At 39.6% G+C, this 20,457-nt stretch overlaps 1 protein-coding gene across 7 annotated transcripts in view; it reads left to right on the forward strand.

Annotated features, from left to right (window-relative positions):
- igsf5a (immunoglobulin superfamily, member 5a) overlaps positions 1–20,457 on the forward strand; it is a 55,504-nt gene that overhangs the window by 24,803 nt on the left and 10,244 nt on the right. For 4 of the 7 annotated variants that reach the window (XM_086057970.1, XM_086057968.1, XM_086057973.1 and 1 more), the window contains 2 exons: positions 9,064–9,122; positions 9,334–9,398. The exons of 1 other annotated variant lie outside the window; for it this stretch is intronic. In XM_086057970.1, the coding sequence (XP_085914096.1) occupies positions 9,064–9,122; positions 9,334–9,398 (124 nt within the window). Of the gene's footprint in view, positions 1–9,063; positions 9,123–9,333; positions 9,401–17,371; positions 17,547–20,457 lie in introns of those variants that run through there. 2 more of the 7 variants (XM_086057971.1, XM_086057974.1) reach the window with 2 other exon arrangements.

Raw genomic sequence — 20,457 nt, forward strand, 5'->3', positions numbered from 1 at the left:
AATGATGCTAAAACATTTTTAGAGGACTTTATAGCTTTCCCCAGACAGATGTGCTGTCACTTCTCACTTCCTGAGGTCCCATGAGAATTATCTTCCTCTCAGCATGACTGACCTGTATGGGTTCACCTGGCCAAGAATAAAGTTGACATGGTTTTGTCTCTGTTTCAGTCAGTGATGCACAATTTCTTTGCTAAACCTCTCATTTCATTGGTCCATTTCAATTAAATTAAATCAAATTCAATTAAATTCAATATTTATTTGTCATAGCAAATAACATGGTTATAAACAAAGGTAATAACGTTATGAGCCCCAAATACTGGCATAAGTGCAAAAGTGCATACGGAATGTCTAGCAAACCCAGCAGAAGTAAAATGCATTAACCACACCTGTGCAAGAAAAATAGAGTGCTAAAGGCCAGTCCGTGGAATGGGGGATGGGGAAATAAAAAACAGAGTGGATAGCTGTGTTGGAGCTGCAACAATGCAAGACCTAAACCAGTTATTGCAGTGGTGGAATATGAAGATGTATAGGTATCAGAGAAAGAGGGGGTTGTTCATTTAGCAGCCTCACTGCCTGAGGGTAGAGGCTATGGGCCAGTCTGGTGGTCATGGCACGGATGGACCTATATGTTAAGGGTCAAGTTATGGTTTGCACACCATGATGCCAGATGCTGTACCTCACTTCTGTAAGCAGACTCGTCGTTGTTAATGAGCCCAAGCACTGTGGTGTAATCTGCAAATTTAACAATGAGGTCAGAGGGGAGGGTGGCGCAGCAGTTATGTGTGAATAGTGTAAAGAGTAATGGACTAAGCACACATCTTGCCCTGGTATTAATGAGGGTGGAAGAAGTGTGTTTGTCCAATCTGACAAACTGTGAGCGGCTAGTTAGAAAGTTCAAAACCCAGTTGCATAAAGAGGGGTTTAATCCAATGTGATGTAGCTTGGGTAAGAGTTTCTATGGCCAAATTGTATTAAAAGCTGAACTAAAGCCAACAAATAGCAGCCTATTGTAAGTTTCTTTGATCTAGGTGTTGTAATAATGTGTGAAGTAAAATAGCTATGGCATCTTCTGTTGACCTGTTCTCTTTGTATGCAAACTGATACGGGTCAAGTGTCTGTGGTACTGCTTTCTTAATGTACTTGATGACCAGCCTCTCTAGGCATTTGGCTGGTATGCCGGTCTTGTCGTCATTCAATCATGTGACATTTGGCTGTTTGGCCACAGGAATAATGGCGGCTGCTTTGAAGCGGACTGGAACCCATGATTTAGACAATGACATATTATATGTGGTGGTGAAGACCTCTGCTAGCTCATCCGCACAGTCTTTTAGCACCCGTCCCACCACTCCATTTGGTCCGGCTGCTTTCCTGGGGTTGATGCTACGCAGGCAGTCTTACTTCATGCATGCTCAGGACTGGGCTGTTGTTGTCAATAGAGGGGAGGGGAGGCAGTACTGGGTCTTTATTGTCCTTGTCAAAACGGGCATAATGGTCCCCTGAGGAAGGTGTTACCCTCCATAGCCCGTGACAGATTATGCCTTCCCACACCTGCCGAGGGCTTGAGGAGTTTTTGAATTTGGCTTCAATCCGCCCTCTATACCTTAATTTATACCCTTCCTCAAGGCCGTCCTGGCAGTACTGTAGGCGTTGATGTCCCCAGACCTGTATGCTGTGTCTCTAGCTCTCCGTAGCTGTTGCACCTCATGTGTCATTTAAGGTTTCCTATTTGGGAACACACGTATCTGCTTCCAGGATGTTACATAGTCCACACAAAAATTGATGTAATCCAGCACTGTTACAGTGTAATCATCCAGTGACCCACGTGTCAGCGTGCCCTGTTCCCGACATACAATCCAGTTTGTGTGGTGAAAGGGGAGGGTCTCGGTCAAGTCAGAACAACCAAATATTGCCAGTTTACAATCCGGCTGAAACACTATTTAAAATTGTTTAGAAAACCATTTTAATATTTCAGACCAAAAAATATTCAGTACTGGGCAAAGTCAAAATAAATGTGCAAGTGAGCCTTCAGCAGTACCACATCTATCACACAAAGGAGACACAGATTGAAAATTTTTACTTAGTCTGGTTTTGGAGTAATGAATCCTATGTAAAACTTTGAATTGAATTAGTCTGTATTCTGGAGTTAACAGAACATGTTTGTATGCTAACCAGTCCTTCCTTCCATAACTCTTCTGAAACATCAACACCTAAATCATCAGTCCAGGCTTCTCTAAGATAATTGGTATGCACCGGTGATTTAAAAACACTAATAAAGCGAGGGATCAAATGTTTTGACTGTGGCTGTAGAAGTAAAAAATCATAAAAGCTGCATGATGGTTTGGCTATAAATTCTGGAATATAATCCTGCACAAATTGCCTAATTTGGATGTAGCGAAAAAAAATGTGAATGAGGAAGATGGTATCTGAAGAAGAAAATGTATTGTTGCAATATACTGTACATCACTTATTATTTTAAGTCCTCTCTCCAATCCTCAAAAACACTGTCCATCAACCCAGGTTTAAACATGTGGTTTAGTGTTAACGGAGCCTAGATTGAAACCTTTGGGAAAGTTTTTTTTTATCTGTGTCAAAAATTGTAAGGACCTTTTAAGAAAGAAATTGTCAACTGTTCGTTTAATAGGTAATTGACTACAAGAAAAACTAAATCTGGAAGGGATGTACCTGAAGCCAATAGGTATTCAACTTTTACCCATAGTGGGTAAATATGACTTTGGTCTTCCATATTGGAATTCGACTGCCAAAAAGTAAGGGCCCTCAAATGAGCGTCCCAGTAGTAGTGTTTAAGTATAGGAAGACCTAAACCGTCTTCCTTTTTATCCTTTTGTAAATGAATTTTGGAAATACGAGGAGGCTTATTTGCCCAAATAAATGAATGAATAACAGAATCTAACTGTTTAAAATATGTAAATGGGAAATATATAGGAAGGTTTTGAAACAGATATAGAAGTATAACCATTTTTATGGCATTAATACGACCTATCAATTGAAAGAGGCAGCAAATTCCAATTTCTTATATTATTTTTAAGTTTATCTATAGCGTGCAAAAAGTTTAATTTAAATAATTGCTTAGGATATCATGAAATTTTCAGTCCAAGATAAGTAAAATGAGTTGTAACTATTCTAAACGGCAAAGAGTTCAAAAATCCCTGACTCAAATTATTTGTTAGAGGCATAAATTCACTTTTATCCCAATTGATGGTGTACCCCGACAGTTTACCAAACCACTGAACATATTCCAACAAATAGAGCATAGAGGAATAGAGACCACTGGATTAGACAAAGCAATAAGTAAATCATCTGCATATAGACTCACAAGATTTGTAAAATTCCCAAATTTTATACCATGAATACCGGGATGATTCCTAATTCCTATTGCAAGCGGTTATAAAGCAATATTTAAAAGAAGAGGAGAAAGGGGGTCACCCTGTCTAACGCCCCGTTGAAGACTAAAATATTTAGATTTATCTGCATTAGTAATTACGAAGCCACTGGTTTAAAGTAAATTATCTTGACCCACTCTATAAAATGTTCTCCAATTCCAAATTGTTTTAATGTTTCAAATAAAAATGGCCATTCAATTTGACCAAATGCCTTTTGAGCATCCAAAGATAGTACAGCAACTTGTGTATCATCTTTATGAGTGGAATATAATGTATTCAAAAGTAATCGAACATTACTAAACATAAACCTGCCTGAGATAAATCCTGTTTGATCAAGATATATAATCTTAGAAATATGATTACCAAGTCTCATGGCCAACACTTAAGTTATCATTTTTTGATCACAGTTTGTAGGGTCAGTTTCATCTTTCCCTTTCTTTTGAATTAAGCAAATATTTGATTCAAAGAGAGAGTTAGGAAGCCTCTTATATTTTATTGATTCATTCACCATTCTTATCATAAGGATGAATCACATATTTGAAAAGCCTTATATAATTCACATCCATCTGGCCCCAATGCCTTTCTGGAAGGAAAAGCATGAATGCCGTTTACAAGATCTGCCTCTTGAATTGTAAAATCAAGTTCATCTCTTGATCTGGTGTCTAATTGAGGAATATTTAAATTATTGTAGAAATCTATAATTTCAGTTACAGTAATAGTACTCTTACTTGCTTAAAGTTCTTCATAGAAGTCTCTAAAACAACAATTTATTTCTTCTAAATTAGTAACCAAATTCCCTGTTTTTGAATTAATTTTATGTATAATACGTTTGGCTTGTTCATTTCTAAGTTGAATTGCTAACAATTTTTCAGGTTTTTCTCCAAGTTCAAAATGTTTTTGTTCAAGTTTAAGCAAAAGGTTACTGATACGATTATCTATAATAGTATTATATTCAAGTTTAAGCTTTAGGATCTTGTAATCAGATTATGAAAGGGAAAGTCAGTCTTTATGCTTCTTCCAGCGTTGAAAGTGTTTGTGTGGTTAAAACAGTCCTGGAGCTCAGGGATGGCGCCCTCAGGCCATGTTCTCACAGTCTTAACCATTGATCCAGCAGTTTTAACTTTTGGTGTATAAGAAGGATGTAGCACATGTTGGAAAAACGATTTTTTGTTTTCCCGTGTTCACAATGTTGATTATCAAACTCAGACAATGAGATCGGTGAAATCAGGATTTATTTTACATAAGCTTATGGACACATGGAGTTGCAGCCAAACGCCGCCATTGTTTCCCCGCATGTGTGTCGTTCTTCCCCCGAGCAAGCCACCAATATCCTTTCGTGATTCTTCAAACCCCTCCCCGTCTTCTTCGTCCAATCCTCAGCCGTTCTTCTCCTTCCCAGACAGTCACATGATACATCAATACACTCACCAAACTTCACCCTCCTACAATGATGTTGTTTTCAGAGCCGACCTAGATGTCCCCTCCCACTGACCACAATGATGTTTTGCAGAGATCAAGATAAGAATTTGAGCTGTTTTTCCAAAGCAGACCTGCTGGCCCCAGTTTAAACAAAGGAATCTAATTAACACATTCGCTCTGCTCTCAGTACTGTGAAGAGAAGAAAAAAAACTCTTGCTGAACTGTTTTTTGTAAAGTAAATTAAAGCAATTTTGTCCACTTCTAAATAGTAATATTATAAATCAAAGAGTTATAATTAATTCATTCATTTCACACAAGTGAGAGATGGTCTGACAAGGTGGGGATAAGCCTGGGCCTTGTATGCCCCTGCTACATTAGTATACACTTGATCCAGTTTTATCACCTCTGGTTTACTTAGAACAGTTTTTAAGTCAGCATGATTAAAATCACCCGCTGCAATAAAAACACTGTCCGGGTGTGCAGCCAGGCTGTTGTTGATGCTGTCATGTAGCCGTGCTAGCGCCACCTTAGCATTAGCATTGGGTGGGATATACACTGCACAGATGTAAACAGCAGTGAACTCTCTTGGAAGATGAAACGGCCTACATTTAAGCAGCTAAATTCCAGGTCTGGATTACACAGTCTCTCCACTACAGAGGCACTCGTGCACCGAGAGTTGTTAATATAGGCGCACAAAACTCCGCCGATCTTCTTACCGGAGTCAGCAGTCTTGTCGGCTAAGTAGGCGGTGCGGCCTGCTAGCTAAATAGCCGCATCCGGAGTGATGCTGTCCAGCCACGTTTCAACAAAAATCATGCTGCAGCAGTTGCGTATGATCCGCTGAGATGCAAGCCGTAGTCGAATCTCATCCATCTTGTTACGAATCGAGCGGGCATTAGAGAGAAAGGAAGAGGCGGCTTGAATGGGTTAGCCTAGCCCATATGCCCGCCCGCTTGCCTCTCTTCTGCTTCCGCTCACAGCGTTTCCTCCTCTGGCTCACCGCGATAGGAGACCCAGGAGGCGATCTGGCGGTGTCCAGAGGGATGAAAGTGTCGGCTGGTAGCTGGTATAAGGTTCCAGAGTTCAGTCAGATGAGATCAGCACGGCTGTACTGAAATACTGTACCGAAACTGTGCGAAATAATGCACAGAATCACCAATAAAGTGAGCAAACTACGCCAGTGAAGGTAGCTCAGAGTCGCTGCAACTATGTGCGCCGCCATTTCAGTGGTTAGTTTAGTTACCAATTTGTCCTACCTGATCTTACTTGACTGCTTGTTTTAAGCAATGCAGCTCAGGGTTCACTTACTTTTGCACCTACATGAATTGACCAAAAACTCTTTTTAATTAAGTTTTGACTACACACTTGATTAAAAAAAGAACAATGCAGTGAATTGATGAACCTCCTCCTGTTATTTCATATAAAACGTAATGGTTCAGATTGAACAACAAAATCAGGTTGAAACAATTGGAAAGTCCAAATTGCTCAAGAGGTTCACAAACTTTTGAGCAGCACTGTATACAAGGGCTATTCAATTAACGGTACTAATTCAGATGGGCCAAATTATCAAATCAAGAACTATAGCAAGGCCATACACAATAGGCACCCAGTAAACAGCTGATAATGACACAGTTCAAACCAATACTGATGAAAAATGTGCACTTTTTATTATTCATCCCCCTTTTAATGCATTTCAATTCAGGCGAGCTGGACCAGAGGCTGAGCCACTCTGGTTGGTCCAGGGCCGTATGTTGCCCATGGGCCAGTAATTGAATAAGCCTGATCTTAAAGGGCCTCAAAGATTTATTTTTTCAAAGCTGAGCCAAACGTCCATTCAGGTCAGTCAGGCCACATGGTAGAATACTGGAATATTGAAAATATAATTTATTTTTCATTTACAACAAAAATACAACCTTAAATGTCATTTTGACTATTTATTAGATTTTTTTGTCATGGATATGACAATTTTGCTGTTCTTATCTCCAAATGTTGAGGATATGAATGCAATTTTAAAAAGTACATTATAGTTTCTTAGTCCTCTTTTCACTGTCCACTTTTAGCAGCAAAATTGGAAGACACAATTTTCTTATGTACAGTATTGTCAAAATGTGGTAAACGTCTTCTTTTCCCACAAATTCTAACTATTGGTCAGTGTGTGGTTTCATCAATCTCAAGTGTTGAAAATAGCTTGCGCTCTTTGACAACACAATGTTGAAATTGGTTGAACAAACAAGCAACCTCCTCCCTTTATTTTATTTTTTTTGGTCTCATGAAAAATTATAATTTGGTGGTTCAAGGATTCCACCCGGTGCCAGTGATAGGCTCCTACAGCTGGCAGTGTAACAATATATAATACAATTTGCGTTGCTCTAAAAACTAACATTAAAGTTAAAACTTACATTTGTAACAGTGAACTGTATGTGACCCAGTAAAATTATCTGTGTATTGTTGACATGACAGCCCAGACATACATGCTGAATCAACCAAAAACATACAACATGCACACAATTTTTACAGTGCCCACCTTGTGCACAGCCCCCACTGCACAGAGCTGCGCAACGGCATTACATGAAAAGTAAACAAGTAAAATAAGTCTCCTAACAACATGTTACGCAACAGCACACTGTGCTGTGCTAAAAAAAAAGGCCTTACCAGTTCATAGCACATAAATTGGAAGCCAGTGGGCTGGCCTATTGTCCACTGACCTAATGGCCTAATGACCACTAGGGATGTAACAATATCGAAACATAACGATATGAAGGTCACGATACAATAATCATCACAGTATCGTGGGGAGGTTGGCGATATTAAAAATAAGGTCACAATATTGTAGGAAAAAAACTGATCATACCAAAAAAAAAGCACAATATTGTGCTTTTTGTACATAACAGCAATGCATAAAAACCACCTACAATCTCTCATAGCACTTAATATTGAGGCACTTACTTGCTAATGTACGCACACATTGAGTTCCTCCACATATTGACTCCACATACGTTTCTCTTCATCTGACGATTAGCGTGGATTTTAAACATAGAGAAGCCAAAACATGCCATTAAACTGCAATAATAAGAATTAACTAGCCACCAGAGGGTGCTAGAAATGCACAAATGGAAATCAACCTGACTTTTTTGCAGATATGTGGTGACTATGGAGGACCAAAACTGCCAAAATTAAAAACAAATAAATGATTCTGGTCAAAATGTAAATGGTCGCTCATGACTGGGTGAAACACTGTGAAACTTTCTTATGTTGCTTTTGTTGCTTTAATGTTGTGTTTGTTGTTTTATATGTTTTGTATATTTTGTCTTTAGACATGTACATTTATAACTAGTCAGTTTTTTTATATATACATGTTTGAAAAAAAATAAAAAATAATAACATATATATGATGGGGTGGTCCTAACCGTGTCCTGGGTTGGATTCCGCTATTGCAAACTGCCTAGACTAGAGTGAGTGGGTCGGTGAACAAGGAAGTCTCACTGCCGTCGCCGGCTTGCATGGAGAGCTCCAGCAAAGGACGACTATCTTGTCCACTGTCACCACAACTTGCGACTTGAGTTGCTCGACAACAAGTCGTGGTGACAGTGGACAAGATAGTCATCGATTGCTGGAGCTCTCCATGCAAGCCGGCGAGACTTCCCGTTCACTCGACCATTGAAAAGCAGTTTGCAATGGCACAGCCCAACCCAAGACACGCTTAGGACCGCTCCCTCATTTGAATAATATTTCAACCTGACAGAGTGTCTGCAGCATAAAATAAATAAATGTGAGAGCAGACCGTTTTTATTTATTGATTGATATTTAATTATATTTATATATTTGCGTATTTATTTTGACATTTATTTTTATTTTTATTTTTTGAATCTGGTTTTGTATTTCTGTATTTATTTTTTACTTTATTTATTTAGGGATATATATATATTTTTTTGTCGTTTTTATTTCCATTTATATTATTTTTTTTGTACTTAATTTTTTTTTATTATATTATCTATATCCGTTTTTATTTTTACTTTTAGTCATTTATTTATATAGTCATTCATTTATTTATTATTATTTTTATTTTTTATTTTGGCAGTTTAGGTCCTCCATACGTGACAATGATATTGTGGCAGTTCACGATATTGCCATTATTTATTAGTTACATCCTTAATGACCACTGTTCTATACCTTCCTATAACAGCACACCTGTAGTTGCACAACTAACATATTGTGACATATCTTCTCCCATTTCTGTACCTAGTAAAAGAGTGAGGACACAGAGCCAGTTGAGCGGACTGAGACCACCTGGAAGGAAACAAGGTCGAGTGACAGTCAATGCGGGTTACGTAACAGATGGTCAAACAATTAAGCCTGGCGATTACAAAACACACCCAAACTTTCGACAAACTTGACTTTTATTTGTATTATTATCAACAACAGTTTCTTAAAATGTAGTACTTGCCATTGTGTGACAGTTCAATCACATCTACAACCCCCTTCCCTCTCTTTCCACACCTCCACTGTATTGCAGGTGTCACTCCAAGTGACCTGACAAACAGTGAATATTGCCAGACAACTCGCTCCAATTTTTCTGAGGTAGGTACCAATACTAGTCAGGGGTGAAAGTGGGCCGGAATGGTCCGGTACTATTGTACCGGTAAATGATTTGGGGCCGGAAAAATCCGGTATGGTGCTTTGCTCCCGAAAATATGGTGCGGCGCGACGAAATCACGTATATCTTTATAAGCTAAAAAAGCACGAAGCACCTCTCACTGTTCAACATTCAAAAAGGAAACGGTGAGTAATTCTGCAAGAACAAAATTAATTGCAGCGTCCATGTTAGGTTTGATTGTTTTCCCCGGCGTCTGCGCTTCCTGGTTTCGTCACAGCTGCATATCACACCCCAAACACAATGTCGCTCTGTTATCTACGGGCTTGGTACAAGATGTATTCTCGGGAGTTTGTGAACTCACGCATACTGTGAGAGTTCATCTTGCAGAGCAAGGTTAGGCTACTTTAGCACAACAGTGGAACGGTTCCCCCTATTTTGGTGTGAATGTAGTATAAAGTGCTTCTTTAATTGTTCCAGTGAGCTTGTATAGTGTTAGTGTAATTCGTTTCCACTGATATTTATTTTTTATTTATTCCACGGAGTTCTGTCCATATAGAGGGAAGAGTGGGGTAATTTGTCCACCACTGTTATTTAGAAAACCATATAAGTTGGTCATGTGACCACATATTTTTGAAGAGAGATCCATTTTGCTCATCAGGTGAAAAAGGGAGACACATGGCTGAGAGTTAAGCACATATAAGTTTAAGAAAACATTTTTTTGCCCTCCAAAGTAAAATTTCTATGATTAAGGTTTTTTTTATGGCTGTGTTTGAACAATTATAAACAACTTTGAAAACAGTTTTTAAAATGTTTTAGTGCTTTAGTAAGCTACATCATGAGTCTATATGGTTAGCATGATGCTGGCTCAAAACAGCTGGGGGATGCTTTTTTTTCCCTCCAAATCGTGGATTTGGGATCATTTGTGCCAAAGGACCTGGGTTAAGTTGTGCCAATAGCACAACTTCCCCTAATTTATTATTATTTACTCTATATTACTTTATTGTATTTTATTGTTGTTGAAAACTGTATTCTTACATTTCATCACATTAAGTATGTGCCATTTTTCATTTTTAACCAAAATTCATCATGTCACCAGATACAAAAGGAAGACAGACAGGGTTTCAACTCCTTTTGAGTTGGAAAGAGCAGTGACAGATGGGAAGACCATACGTCTGATTAGAAAGGAGATAATAATCTGCAGGATGGCCATAAAAATACTATAAATATATAAAAAACAGGCTCAGGCTTACCCTCCCGAGCACTCACCAAGTGACAAATCTGGTTGTTATGCTCACTTGGGTTAAGTGTCTTCAGAAGTAATTTTTGCCTTGCCAAAATCCACAAAAAGAAAGAACACAATTGTAAAAAAAAAAAAAAGAAGAAGAAAAGAAAATGAAAACAAGATTTGTGACTGACACACTTGAGAAGGTGGAGTTGGAGAACGCTCACAAAGAAAGAAGGTTATAAAGGCTCAACAGGAAAAGAAAAAGAATGAAGGAAGAAAAGGCCTCTGAAAGCAAGTTTTGTATTGAATTTGTCTTCCATTTATATAGCATTATTGTTTTTGAAGATTAAAATTATCTCTTTTTACTTCAATTATCAATGACACAATTTACCCCACTGAATTCTGACTGATGGCACAACTTACCCCTGCACTGGTCACAAGTTGTGCCACAAAACCACTTTTTTTTTTAAAGCTAAATTTCTCAAACAGTTTATTGTAGATCCAACGTGATCTCTTTCTCTCTCTGTCTCTCTCTCTGTATATAGCTATCTCTCTCTCTCTCCATATCTCTCCCTGTATATAACTCTCTCTCTCTCTCTCTCTCTGTTTATAGCTATCTTTCTCTACGTATATAGCTATCTCTCTCTGTCTCTCTCTCCCTGTATATAGCTATCTGTCTCTTGTCTCTGTATATAGCTCTCTCTCTCCCTCTCTTAAAGCTCTCTCTGTTTCCCTCTCTCTTTCTCTCTCTGTATATAGCTATCTATCGCTCTCTGTCTGTCTGTATATAGCTATCTCTCTCTCTCTGTCTGTCTGTCTGTCTCTGTATATAGCTATCTCTTTCTCTCTGTCTCTCTCTGTATATAGCTATGTCTCTCTCTCTTTCTCTCTTGTTCTCTCTCTTTGTATATAACTATGTGTCTCCCTCGCTCTCTCTCTCTCTGTACATAGCTATCTCTCTTTTTGTCTGTCTCTGTATATATTTATCTATCTATCTCTGTCTGTCTCTGTATTTAGCTCTCTCTCTCTCTCTCTCTCTGTATATAGCTATCTCTATCCCCATCTCTTGTCTCTGTATATAGCTATCTCCCTCTCCCTCTCTATATAGCTATCTCTCTCTCTATAAATACCTATCTCTCTCTTTCTGTATATAGCTATCCCTATCCCTCTCGCTCTCTGTCTGTCTCTGTATATAGCTCTCTCTCTCTCTCTCTCTCTCTCTCTCTCTGTATATAGCTATCTCTCTTTGTCTGTCTGTCTCTGTATATAGCTATCTCTCTCTATCTTGTCTCTGTATAGCTCTCTCTCTCTCTCTCTCTCCTGTCTCTGTATATGGCTATCGCTCTCTCTGTCTCTGTATATAGCTCTCTCTCTCTCTCTCTCTCTCTCTCTCTCTCTCTCCCTCTCTGTCTCTGTATAGCTCTCTCTCTCTCTCTCTCTCTCTCTCTCTCTCTGTATCTAGCTATCTCTCTGTCTCTGTATATAGCGATCTCTCTCTGTCTGTATATAACTATCTATCTCTCTCTGTATATAACTATTTCTCTCATTTTGTATACAGCTATCTCTCTCTCTGTCTCTGTATATAGCTCTCTCCCTCTCTCTCCCTCTCTATAGAGCTATCTCTCTCTCAGTATATAGCAATCTCTCTCTCTCTCCCTCTCTGTCTCTTTATATAGCTATAGCTGTCTCTTTCTCTTTCTGTCTCACTCTTTCGTCTCTGTATATCACTATCTCCCTCTCCCTCTCTGAATAGCTATCTCTCTCTCTCCCTCACTGTCTCTGTATATAGCTCACTCCCTCTCTCTCTCTCTCTCTCTCTCTCTGTATATAGCTATCTCTCTTTCTGTCTCTTGTCTCTGTATATAGCTATTTTTCTCTCTCTCTGTCTCTGTATATAGTTATCTCTCTCTCTCTCACTCTCTTTGTATAGAGCGATCTCTCTCGCACTCTGTATATAGCTATCCCTCTCCCTCTCTGTCTCTGTATAGCTATCTCTCTCTTTCTCTGTATATAGCTATCTCTCTGTCTCTGTATTATATAGCTATCTCTCGCTCTCTGTATATAACTATCTATCTCTCTCTGTATAGAATTATTTCTCTCTCTTTGTATACAGCTATCTCTCTCTCTCTCTCTGTATATAGCTATCTCTCTCTCTGTCTCTTGTCTCTGTATATAGCTATTTCTCTCTCTCCCTCTCTGTATAGCTCTCTCTCACTCTCTCTCTGTATAGCTATCTCTTTTTCTGTCTCTTGTCTCTGTATATAGCTATCCCTCTCCCTCTCTGTCTCTGTATAGTTATCTCTCTTTCTCTGTAAATAGCTATCTCTCTGTCTCTGTATTATATAGCTATCTCTCGCTATCTGTGTATAACTATCTTTTTCTCTCTGTATAGAATTATTTCTCTCTCTTTGTATACAGCTCTCTCTCTCTCTCTGTATATAGCTATCTCTCTCTCTGGTCTCTGTATATAGCTATTTCTCTCTCTCCCTCTCTGTATAGCTCTCTCTCTCACTCTCTCTCTGTATAGCTATCTCTCTTTCTATCTCTTGTCTCTGTATATAGCTATTTCTCTCTCTCTCTGTATATAGTTATCTCTCTCTCTCACTCTATGTATAGAGCTATCTCTCTCGCTCTCTGTATATAGCTATCCCTCTCCCTCTCTGTATAGCTATCTCTCTTTCTCTGTATATAGCTATCTCTCTGTCTCTGTATTATATAGCTATCTCTCGCTCTCTGTATATAACTATCTCTCTTTCTGTCTCTTGTCTCTGTACATAGCTATTTCTCTCTCTCTCTGTCTCTGTATATAGTTATCTCTCTCTCTCTCTCTCTCTCTCTCTTTGTATAGAGCTATCTCTCTCGCTCTCTGTATATAACTATCTCTCTCCCTCTCTGTCTCTGTATAGCTATCTCTCTCTTTCTCTGTATATAGCTATATCTCTGTCTCTGTATTATATAGCTATCTCTCGCTATCTGTGTATAACTATCTTTCTCTCTCTGTATAGAATTATTTAGCTCTCTTTGTATACAGCTATCTCTCTCTCTCTCTCTGTATATAGCTATCTCTCTCTCTGTATATAGCTGTTTTGTGGAAAACACTACTTCACCTTTTTATTTTTTATGCAGGCTCGTGAGTGGTCGGCGGCAACAATGAATACACAGAGACTTGATATACTTTTGCTAGAATAAATGTGTCTTTTATTCCCCGCATATAGCAATCAACATTTATACTGTGCTAGGATAATCGTACGTTTTATCCCACGCAAACAGTAATCAACACCTGCGCTTTGCTAGAATGATTATACCTTTCATTCCCCGCAAACAGCAACAATCACAACTCTATTTGCTAGAATGGTTAGACCTTTCATTCCCCGCAAACAGTAGCAATCACAACTCTATTTGCTAGAATAGCTATACCTTTCATTCCCCGCAAACAGTCGATTTGCTAGAATGATTATACCTTTCATTCCCCGCAAACAGCAACAATCATGACTCTATTTGCTAGAATAATTATACATTTTATTCCCCGCAAACAGCAATCAATACACTACAACGTTAAGCAGCATAATATGATCATCATCAGCGCTTACCTTGACACTAGACCGGAGAGCCTACGGTCCGGGTAGAACGAGCTGCAAAACGGCTGGGCAATCGTACGTATTCCACAGCTGACTCTGTCCGGACCGCGTGCCGCTCCGTTTTTTATTCATTAGCAAAAAGCTGTGAGTGTGAGAAACTGGGCTGTCCAAGCCCTCTCCCAGGCACTCTCAAAAACATGTTTGCGAAGCAGGGAAGACTGTAGTATAAACAAGGAAGACTTCCCAGGCTGATCCCGCCCTTTATTTACAAATTGTTGGGCACCTGGATTCGTACAATAGTTCAGGACAACAACATATCCTTATATGAGAGGTTTCATGAGGACATATCAAACCATGGTTATTTTTCCCTTCAATAGCTCTCTCTCTTTCTTTGTATATAGCTATCTCGCTCTCTTTCTCTGCCTCTCTCTCTATATATAGGTATCTCTCGCTCTCTGTCTCTGTATATAGTGATAGAGTTGACAATATTTTTATTGTACTCTTTGCGTGTTCAATAAATTGAATGGTGAGATTCTGGTGAAGAAGTCCCTTTGCAAAGGTATAATTAATCAGAAGCTTCTGATCACACAAATGAAGTCACCCAAGCAGTGTTCCGTTCAAAAAGTGTGTCTCCTCCTCCATCACACAGATATTTATTGAAAGTCAGTGAATACAAGAAAATCCCTCTCCCCTCCCATGAGCAAGTTCCCATAGGTACAAATCAGATTAGACTTGAAGAGTAGCAAATCAGCCTGTCCTTGGACTCTCTTCGACCGGACAGAGACTGGTACCAACTATACTCCCTTTAGATAATATAGAAAAGAAACCTGTTACCCTTCTCTTTCCCAGGCAAGAGAGACAGATAAGAATACAATAGACAGTACTATTCATTGAGTTATACTGAGTTAACATAATTATACCTACATCTACACAGTTATAACTAAATTCAAAACGGTTAAAATATAAAGTAAAACAGTAAAAATGTTAACAATGTTAACATTCCTTCAATTGGGCTCTAAAAAGAGCCCAAAACAAAAAAATTTACAAAAAGATGCCAGCAGGATCCTCGTCCCTCTCATTGGATGCGATAGAAGACATGAATGGTTTAGCAGAAGCCACCATCATATAAGATGACTTATTTTGTGCATCCTGTTTTTCAATAGCAGTGGTAATAAGTCTTTGGCAAAGAGAACGAATACATGGTATTAAACAACATCCACAAATCGTTAATAACGCAGTGAAAACAGCAGGGATATCAAAATTGAGGAAACTAAAGCTTTATAGCGACCAAATACATTCATCCAATTATCCCATACAGAAGTATCTACACCGGATTGCTCTTTCATTTTCTTATTGAGTGTTCGCAGGCCTTCAATTGCAATTGTCAGACTTCCATCTGGAGCAGTATTGTTAGGAATAAAAGTGCAACACTGATCTCCAAACATTGAGCAAACTCCGCCCTTTTCTGCCAGTAACATATCTAGTGCAATTCGATTTTGGAATGTCATCAAAGATGTAGCGGCTAACTGGCCGCGTACAGCCTCAAAGCCAGACTGAGTCCAATTTCCTAGCCTTTGTACATTATAATGTATATAATTAATTCTATCTACGTTTTTGTTAATGGTGCACCACCAGCAAATTATAGATTCGAATCCTGAGAGTACTTGATCAGTTAATTTGTATTCATCTGGCACACCTCTTGGTACTCCAATTGCATCAATGTAGGTGGGAACATTCTGCTCTTGCCAAGAATGTCGTTTGGTCCTCTGAAAAGAAGGAGGTTTTGGTTCCCAATTATCAATCATTTGTAAAAGGTTATCAATAGAGATGGGGTAGATTTGTACTGGCATGAGAAGGGTTATGAGGGCACAATATCTTTTTGTATTTAAAGGCAACTTATCAAATATTCTGTTATCGCCACACCACCAGTATATGTCCGCCCTGGATCGCGGTTGGAACGTCTGTTCCACATCTACTATTGACACGCACTGAGTGATGTGATTTAGTTCCCCCAATTGTTCTCCAGTACCTGTCATTTTAATACATGAAAAATTACCATTTGCAACTGTGTTTGAAAATATTGGTTTAGTTTTCTGCCAATCGACGAGGGGATACACCTTGTCCCATTGCGAGCATTTGACATTGGGGACAGTCTTATTCATTAGTTCCATTACACAGTGATCATCTATTTTAGCCGGAATGATTCTCAATAAAGGACGCGGACCTACACATACCACACAGTTATTTTCATCAGAGGCACGAGCCGCTTCGTTCGCCAATAATAGCCAATTGTTACTGCCCCCGGAAAATCCTGTTGTAACACGGAACCTCTCAACTATCCCATCAGTCGGTACGCTGAACGCCTCCACCCCGCTCTCCATTGTGTAGTTAGTCATTTTTGGCTGTTCTAACTTACTCATTGTCTTATTTACGCATACTAAAATGGGAAAATATGGGTCATGTCCGGAGAACCAGGCCCACAACAGAAATCCAAAACAGGAGGCGTTATCAAGTGTTGTATTAGGCGACCGTAAATTTCCTTCAGGAAGAGCAAAGGTCATATCGAGTCGACCCCCTATTTTACGCAATGTTATTCTTTTGCTAAAGAAGATTGCCTAGTTCCCGGACGCCAGTATCGTCCATCCTGTGTTGTTATTAGAGCATTCCAATCTCGTTGTACATGTCCTGTCAAATACCACCAGTATCTTATCCAATCCCCCCCCTTAGTCTGTCTCCCCCTACCAAATCCCTTTAAGGATTTAATAGGAATTTTAACAGAAGTGTTTGTATTTGGAGCAACTGTCACAGCAATTGATTTATCATAAATCCAGAATATGACCCAGGGATTATATGGAGAATTAATACTTCGCTTAATACGATACGTTGTAGTTACGTTCAAAGTTGTGTCAAAGGGCTGACAGAAATACCAAGTCAATATGAGAAGAAATGTCGCGATGCAGCAGACGGATATGTGTTCCCGCTTTGAAGCCATCTCGTGATGAAGTTCTTTGTTGAATGAAAAGAGTGTGTGTCAGTTTTTCTCTTCGATTTGTATTACGGGGTAGACTGCCCGCAAATGTGACTCTTCGTGGAATGAATGCCCAGGAAAAGGCACTTGATCTGATCTCAGTTGACTGATGTCCTCAAACGGCAGCTCCGGAACCGGGCACGGATTCAGCTGACGTGGCTCCCAGGTCGGGACATCCGGTGATCGCAGGTCGGATTGCTGAGCCAGCAGGTGTCCCGGCCGGCCTGGTGGATGACAGGTGGTACCAGGTGTCCCCCTTCTTATGCAAGCGCACTGCACAAGACGTTCTTTCTGTTACCCGGTGCGGACCCGTCCATCTGGGAAAAAAACACTTTCTCTTAGTTACCTTTAACCACACATATTCACAATCATTTATTTCTAAAGGAGCAACTGGCCACTTTTTTGTTAGCTTAGAAAATGTAGATACTAATTGTTTTAGTACTGGAGGTCCTTCAATGTGTGACTCTTCCAGCGGCGTATTTGGAGCCGGAAATGGTCTGTTTTTGTGACCTTCAAATGGAGTCCAGCCTTTAGCTGAGTTTAATGACATTCGCACATTCATTAGTGCAATAGGAAGGGCTTGTAGCCAATTCAAATTTGACGAGGCCAGTGCTTTAGCTAATTTTTCTTTAATATTTCTATTCATTTGCTCAACCTGTCCTTGAGATTGAGGATGATAAACTGACCCAAAAGTATGTCTTAGCCCCAATGCTTTTTCTACTTCCTGTAGATGTTTATTTTTTAAATGAGTCCCATTATCTGATCTAATTTTCCTGGGAAACCCATGTGATGGTATATAATGATTAATCAAATGTTTTACCACAACCTCTGCTGTTTCAGATTTACATTGATATGCCTCCGGCCATCCAGAAAAGGAATCCACAATTACCAACAAATATCGGTATCCTTCCACTGGTTTAATCATATCTGTAAAATCCATTGAGATTACTTGTCCTGGAGCAGTCACTTCATGAGTGCCAGGAGGAGGTTTAGATGTCATTTTACTGTTAAATTTGTTACAAACACTGCAGTCCTGCAGTTCATTTTTAACAATTTGTCTCATGTAAGGATGCCACCAGTTACATAATTGTCTCATTATTTCCTCTGTGCCAACATGGCACAGTCCATGGGCTTCAGAAATGAGATTTTTTAGTTGTTTCTGCGATGAGATATATTTACCTTCTTTCTGCCATATACCTGTTTCATCCCTTTGTCCGCCTTTTGCCAGCCACACACTCTGTTCTTCCGGACTGGCCTTCTCCTGCCACAGCTTAATTGTTTCTATGGTTAGTTCTTGTCCTAATTCACCTTCGCTCACCATCAATTGAAGTGTTGGGCTGTAGCCCGCTGCTTGTTTTGACGCCTTGTCTGCTGAATCATTTCCTTCTGACACAAAATCATTCTTTTTTGAATGTCCCTTACATTTAATCACAGCTACCGCTTTAGGCAGTAGCAATGCGTCTTTCAAATTAAAAATATCTTGATGGTGTTTGATAGGTGACCCTGAAGCAGTCATGAAGTCATTTCTTTGCCATTCTTTTATGGCTGTGTGTATCACTATGTGTGCATACGCCGAGTCAGTGTAAATGTTTACAGTCTTATCTTTTGCTATTTTTAGTGCAGCTGTCACTGCCACTATTTCTGCTCTTTCTTTCTGGACTGTGGCCCTGTGAGTCTATCTGCCACTATCAAGTCAAAAGTTGTTCCAATCATCTGTGTTACTGCAAAACCTGACTGGAGTCCATCATTACCCTTAAAACAACATCCGTCAGTAAATAACGTCATTTCTGCGTCGTTTATTGGGATGTCGTAAAGGTCATTTCTCACTGAGTTTTCTTCCAAAACACGCTGAGTGCAGCAGTGGGATTGTCCCTCCAACATGCCTTCTGCCATGTTAATTCCCTCATGTACAAACAAAATGTGAGGTTGTGTCAGGACTGATTCAATCTTTCTCTGTCGTCCCCCCGTCATAGTAAATGCTTGGCTGGTTACGTACTGCACTGTACTATGTGATGTACGTACTGTCAGCGGGTGATGTAGCACAATATGAGATGTTTTCTGAATCAAGCGAGCTAGTGCTGAAGCAAAAGCTGCACAAAGAGGATGAAGTTGTTCATATTTCTCAAGAGGTGTTGATGCATAAAGACAAACATGTCTATTACCATCTTCCCCCTTCTGAAAAAGAACAGCCGACACACTGCTGGATTTTTCAGAAACATCAAGGAAAAACATTTTTGTGTAATCAGGGACGACAAGAGCCGCTGATGATGACAAAAACTGTTTCAGCAGAACAAAAGAGTTCTCAGCAGCTTGTGTCCAATTTAGAACATGTGACAGGTTTCTCATTCCTTTTTCATTCACTAATTGTCTGAGAGAGTGAGTCAGTTCCGCAAAATCCGGAACATGATGTCTGGAGTAGTTACACAGACCCAGAAAAGCCAACATTTGTTTCACATTTGTCGGTTTGGGATGATGCAAGATGTCATCTTTGTGTGACAGAGAAATACCTGTTCCACGCTTCGATATAAGTCGACCCAAGAAGGAAACCTGAGGTCGGGCAATTTGGAGTTTGTCTTTGGAGCACTTCAAGCCCACCGAAGCCAGGTGGCTCAAAAGGAGCTGTGTAGCTTGTAGGCAGGACTCCTCAGATGGTGCAGCTAGGAGTAGATCATCCACATATTGCACCAAAAGAACATCAGTAGGAAGTTGGAGAGTTGACAGCAGCTGTCGAAGGGAAGCATTGAAAACTCCAGGAGACAACACAAAACCCTGTGGTAGCCGGGTATAGGAGTAACACTCATCATTCCACGTAAATGCAAAATACTTCTGCATAGACTGGTGAAGAGGGATACAAAAAAATGCATTTGCAAGATCAATGCAGGTGAAATGTGTATGCAATGGAGTAATTTGTGACAGCGCAGAATGCGGATTTGGCACTAGGAGTGCAGGTGTCAAAACTTTAGCATTAATAGCTCGGAGATCATGCACCATTCGAAATTTACCAGTATTTTTCTTTTCTACTGGGAGAATAGGAGTATTATAGGTAGACTTATCAAATTTACAAAGGACCCCCGCTTTCAGCAAACCCTCAATTGTTACTGAGATGCCAAGTCGACCTTCATTTTTCATTTTGTATTGTTGCACCCAAACGGGGTCATGTTTGAATTCAAAAGTTACTGGAGCAACATTACACAGGCCCACATCATTCGGGT

This window comes from Leptonotus elevatus, chromosome 16 (assembly GCF_054856555.1).
Source record: "Leptonotus elevatus isolate MCC_2025b chromosome 16, RoL_Lele_1.0, whole genome shotgun sequence".
NCBI classification, from domain to species: domain Eukaryota; kingdom Metazoa; phylum Chordata; class Actinopteri; order Syngnathiformes; family Syngnathidae; genus Leptonotus; species Leptonotus elevatus.